At 52.5% G+C, this 5,410-nt stretch overlaps 1 protein-coding gene across 1 annotated transcript in view; it reads right to left on the minus strand.

Moving 5' to 3' along the window:
- The window catches only part of APBA3 (amyloid beta (A4) precursor protein-binding, family A, member 3), an 11,432-nt gene extending 6,311 nt beyond the window's left edge, over positions 1–5,121 (minus strand). Inside the window, exons 1-3 of the mRNA XM_011943443.1 lie at positions 4,959–5,121; positions 3,120–3,732; positions 2,992–3,031 (exon numbers count right to left, since the gene is read on the minus strand). Coding sequence (XP_011798833.1) covers positions 2,992–3,031; positions 3,120–3,695 — 616 coding nt within the window. The 5' untranslated portion in view covers positions 3,696–3,732; positions 4,959–5,121. The remainder of the gene's footprint in view (positions 1–2,991; positions 3,032–3,119; positions 3,733–4,958) is intronic.
- Between the last annotated feature and the right edge of the window lie 289 nt (positions 5,122–5,410).

Here is a 5,410-nt window from a genome sequence, read left to right on the forward strand (position 1 = left end):
AAAAAAAAAAAAAAAAAAAAAAAAGTTATTTCACCTGTTTTTAATTTTTTAACGTGGATAATTATAAAATTTTAAATCATATATGGCTCACATTATATTTCTATTATACTTCCATCTAGAACTTTCTGATTACACTATAATTGGACAGCTCTGCCCAGGGTTCTAGAACACCAGATAACAATTCCATGGTTCTGGAATTTTCCAGTCTTGAGTAGAAGCAGATGGCTCTGTTCACCAATTCTGAGTATATTCTCATCAGCCCAGACTCCTTGAACCTAGAAACACAGACAAAACGCCAAGCCCTGGAACTCCCAAGGCGTTGCAGCTCTGCTCATGATTCTAGAACCTTCTTAGAGCTATAGGTTCAAACCAGTTCTTCTCTTTACAACCACAGAACTGTTTTTTTTTTTTTTTGAGACATGGTCTCCCTGTGTCACCCAGGCTGGAGTGCAGAGACACAATCTTGGCTCACTGCAGCCTCAAGTGATCATCCCATCTCAGCCTCCCAAGTAGCTGGGATTACAGACCCATGCCATGTATCCGGCTAATTTTTGCGGGGCTGGGCGGGGGGGGTGTTATTTTTGTAGAGACAGGGTTTTGCTGTGTTGACCAGGGTGGTCTTCAATTCCTGGGCTCAAGCAGTCCTCCCACATCAGCCTCCCAAATAGCTGGGATTACAGACCCATGCCACGTGCCCAGCTAATTTTTTGGGGGATTTTATTTTTGTAGAGACAGGATGTTGCTGTGCTGCCCAGGCTGGTCTCGAACTCCTGGGCTCAATCGATTTTCCAATTCTGGCCTCCCAAAGTGTTGGGATTACAGATGTGAGCCACCCTTTCTGGCCAGAACTTACTATTTGACCTATATTCTTAGGAAAGTCTAGAACACTTAGGGCACGGTGGCTCACACCTGTAATCCCAGCATTTTGGGAAGCTGAGGCAGGTGGATCACGAGGTCAGGAGTTCGAGACCAGACTGACCGAGATGGTGAAACCCCATCTCTACTAAAAATACAAAAATTAGCCGGGCGTGGTGGCGGACACCTGTAATCTCAGCTACTCAGGAGGCTGAAGTAGGAGAATCACTTGAACCCGGGCGGCAGAGGCTGCAGTGAGCCGAGACTGCGTCACTGAAAAAAAAGTCTAGAACATTCCAGAGGGCCAGAAATTGTTCTTCCCATGCTTTCAGGGCAGCCATTGGCAAACATTTTCTGTAAAGGGCCTAAGAGTAAATATTTTCAGCCCTGTAGGTCACAAGGTCTCTGCTACAGTTACTCAGCTCTGCCATTCTAACAGCAGAGCAGCCATGGACAACACATGAATGACCAAGCGTGATGTGTACCAATAAAACTTTATTTATATACACTGAAATTTGTTACTATTATTATTATTTTTTGAGATGGAGTCTCACACTATTGCCCAGGCTGTAGTGCAATGGCGCAATCTTGGCTCATTGCAGCCTCCATCTCCCAGGTTCATGTGATTCTCCTGCCTCAGCCTCCTGAGTAGCTGGGATTATAGGCGTGCACCACCACACCTGGCTAATTTTTGCATTTTTAGTAGAGACGGGGTTTCACCAATGTTGGCCAGGCTGGTCTCAAACTCCTGACCTCGTGATCCACCTGCCTCGACCTCCCAAAGTGCTGGGATTATAGGCATGAGCCACCATCCCTGGCTTATGCACACTAAAATTTGAATTGCATTTTTTTATTTTTGAGATAAGGTCTCGCTCTGTTGCTTTGGCTGCGTAGTGCATTGGCATGATCTCAGCTCACAGCAGTCTCAACTCCCTGGGCTCAAGAACTTCTTTCACCTCAGCCTCCTGAGTAGCTGGGACTACAGGCATGCACTGCCAAGCCTAGCTAATTTTAAACATTTTTTGTAGAGATGGGGTCTTGCTATGTTGCCCCAGCTGGTCTCCAACTCCTGGGCTCAAGCAATCCTCCCGCCTCAGCCTCCCAAAGAGCCGGGATTACAGGTGTGAGCCACCATATCCAGCCTAGTATATCATTTTCACATGAAGAAATAGTGTTCTTCGGCCAGGTGCAGTGGCTCACGCTTGTAATCCCAGCACTTTGGGAGGCCAAGGTGGCTGAATCACTTGAGGTCCAGAGTTTGAGATCAGCCTGGCCAACACAATGAAACCCCATTTCTACTAAAAACACACAAATTAGCTGGGCATGGTGGCAGGTGCCTGTAATCCCAGCTACTCGGGAGGCTGAGGCAGAAAAATCACTTGAACCCAGGAGGCAGAGGTTTCAGTGAGCCAGGATCGCACTACTGCACTCCAGCCTGGGCGACAGACTCTCACTCAAAAAAAAAAAAAAAAAGAAATAGTATTCTTCTTTCAATTAAAAATGCAAAGGCCACCCAGGCACGGTGGCTCACACCTGTAATCCCAGCACCCTGGGAGGCCGAGGCAGGCAGATCGCTTGAGCTCAGGGGTTTGAAAACAGCTTGGGCAACATGGTGAAACCCCATCTCGACCCAAATAAGTACAAAATAAAATTAGCTGGGCATGGTGGCATGCACCTGTAGTCTCAGCTATTTGGGAAACTGCGGTGGGAGGATCCCTTGAACCTGGGAGATGGAGGTTGCAGTGAGCTGAGATCAAGCCACTGCACTCCAGCCTGGAAAACAGAAGTCATCAAAAAAAAAAGTTAAAAGAAAAACACACACAAAAACCATCTTTAACTAAAGACCTATGTGAGCAGGCAGTGAGCTGGGTCTGGCCTGACGATGATGATTTGCCAAGCCCGGCTCTAAAAGCGAGTGCTGCCAATGGCCAAAGCTGCCCCACAACCCCCTTCTCACTCTACCCCGTTCTCAAGACTGGCTCTCCTCTCCCTGGCCAGCCGGGATCTGCTCGAAACCACCCTCAGAGCCTCCTGAGAACCTCATCCTTACTGGCAAACTGTTGCCAGACTTTAGGAGCCTGATTCTGGCTGTCTAGGGGCCTTAGTGCCTGAGGCTAGGGCGGGCGGGACACTCACCCTCCTGGGGGACAGGGTAGGAAGCCAGGGTCTCGGGGCTCTGGAAGAAGACAGAGGAGGGGCAGGACTGAGTCCCCCTGCTTGGTTCCAGGCAGTCCAGGACACCTGGAGGGTGGGGCGGGCACTACCTGGGCACCAGCGAGTGGCTCTTCAGGTGCGACTAGAGGCACCGTCTCCAGCCAGGGTTCCGGGGAACTGCTGGAGCTCCTGCTGCCCCCCTGCTCAGCAGAGGCCCCCTCCACCCATTCTGAGGAGTCAGAATCCTCATCTGGGTCCTCAGGGGGCTGCAACAGTCGGGGGGCAGGCTCTCGAGGCTCTTCAGGACCAGGCTGGGAAGGCGAGCATTCTTCGCAGCGCAAGAGGCTCAGCAGGTCATCCCGGCCAGCTTCAGCAGACAGGAGCCCGTGGGCATCGGCGATCTCCTGGGAGGCCAGGCCGTGGCCTGTGGCAATGTGTAGGGGACAGGGGGTTCCATCTGGGGATGGGCCCACCAGATCACCCGGCAGAGCTTCAAACTGCTGCACCAGCTCCTGAATGCTTGACTCATCAAGTTCCATCCGATTCAGGCTGCCGGGGCCTCCTGGCACAGGGTCCCACTGGCTGTGAGGGGTGAGGTCCTCAGAGGGCACAAGAATGTCCCTGGACTCCTCCAAGTCCATGGCTGGAAGCCCCGAAGGGGATCGGGAAATTGTGGGGAAATCCATGCCTGGACTCCAGGCTTAGGCTGGCATCTTCAAGCAGCTGAAAGAGAGAGAGTCAGCACTGAGGTTTCACCCAGGTACAGTGGTTGATGCCTGTAATCCCAGCACTTTGGGAGGCCAAGAAGGGCTGACTGAACCCAGGAGTTCAAGATCAGCCTGGGCAACAGAGCAAGACCCTATCTCTACAAAAAATACAAAAAATTAAGGCTGGGCACAGTGGCTCATGCCTGTAATTCCAGCACTTTGGGAGGCCAAGGCAGATGGATTACAAGGAGTTCGAGACCAGCCTGACCAACATGGTGAAATTCCGTCTCTACTAAAAATACAAAAAATTAGCCAGGTGTGGTGGCGGGCGCCTGTAATCCCAGCTACTCAAGAGGCTGAGGCAGGAGAATCGCTTGAACCCGCGAGGCGAAGGTTGCGGTGAGCTGAGATCGCGCCATTGCACTCTAGGCTGGGCGACAGAGTAAGACTCTGTCTCAAAAAAAAAAAAAAAAAAAATTAGCTAGGGGTGGTGGTGTATGCCCGTAGTCCCAGCTACTTGGGAGGCTGAGGTGGGAGGATCACTTGAGCCAGGGGAGGCAGAGGCTGCAGTGAGCCTTGATTGTGCCACCGCACTCCAGCCTGGGCGACAGAGTGAGGCCCTGTCTTAAAAACAAAAACAAAAACAAACATAAAACCTGAGGTTTCCTGGGTGCCTATCCGGTGCTAGGCTCTAGCGGGTACTGTTCACACAGGGCACATAATTTAATCCTCGACAACCCTTACAAGGCAGTTAGGATTCCCATTTTACAGATGAAGAAACTGAGGCACAGAATGGGCAGGTGTGAGGCTGTGGCTTCCCGAGTCCCTGTATGTGTCATCCCAGACCTCTCCCAACTAATGACGTCTGTTCACTCCAGCCCTGGTTCTTCCAAGTCCTCCTCCCTCGAGACGCGGAACCCAGGCTGGAGATCCAGACCTCACACCCTGACTCCACAGACTCGTCAGAAGCAGGTCCCCAAGACCCCAGACCCAAGACCTCAGTCCCATGACCTCAACCCCCAATACCTCCATCCGGAACTTCAGACCCAGGACCCTGGACTTAATACCAGAGACCCAAGACGCCATAAAGCAGACCCGAGTCTCCAAATCTCCAACGTTACCCCAAGATCGACTCCAGACTGAGACCCCGACTTCGGGACCCACCCCCAAGCCCAGACTCCGGTCAGACCGAAGACCTCAAGCGCCGACTCAGACCCCACTCTGCACCTCGAGGACACTCACTTCCCAAATCGAGGCCGCCTCAGCCCCGCGCAGCCTCCAGGACCCCGCGCCCCCAGTACGACCCCGACATAGCCCAGACCGCGCCCCCAGAAGGCGCACCTCGGAGACTCCGGGTCCCGGCGCTGGTTCCTCCATCCGCACAGCGCTCTGGCCCACTGAGCATGCGCGGTCTCGCGACGCCTGGTGGGAAATGTAGTTCTCCCAGCCAGCCTCGCCACGAGGTGGCGCTGGGACTCCTGCAGGTGTTGGAGCTGGGGTTCGAATCCCAGGCTTCCCAGCCCGCAGACAGCCCGGGCTGGCCCCAGGACCTGTTTCTTCTCCTGCAAAATAGGGTTAATAATCACTGCCTGGCTCCGGGGGCCGTGTTCATTATTCCAAAGGATGGCAGATGGGGAGAAGTGCGGTTGGGAAATATTAAAGAAGTGTGAGAGGTGGTTTCCTTGGGACCTTGA

The sequence above is a fragment of the Colobus angolensis genome, unplaced genomic scaffold (assembly GCF_000951035.1).
Source record: "Colobus angolensis palliatus isolate OR3802 unplaced genomic scaffold, Cang.pa_1.0 Scaffold22, whole genome shotgun sequence".
In the NCBI taxonomy this organism is placed as follows: Eukaryota; Metazoa; Chordata; class Mammalia; order Primates; family Cercopithecidae; genus Colobus; species Colobus angolensis.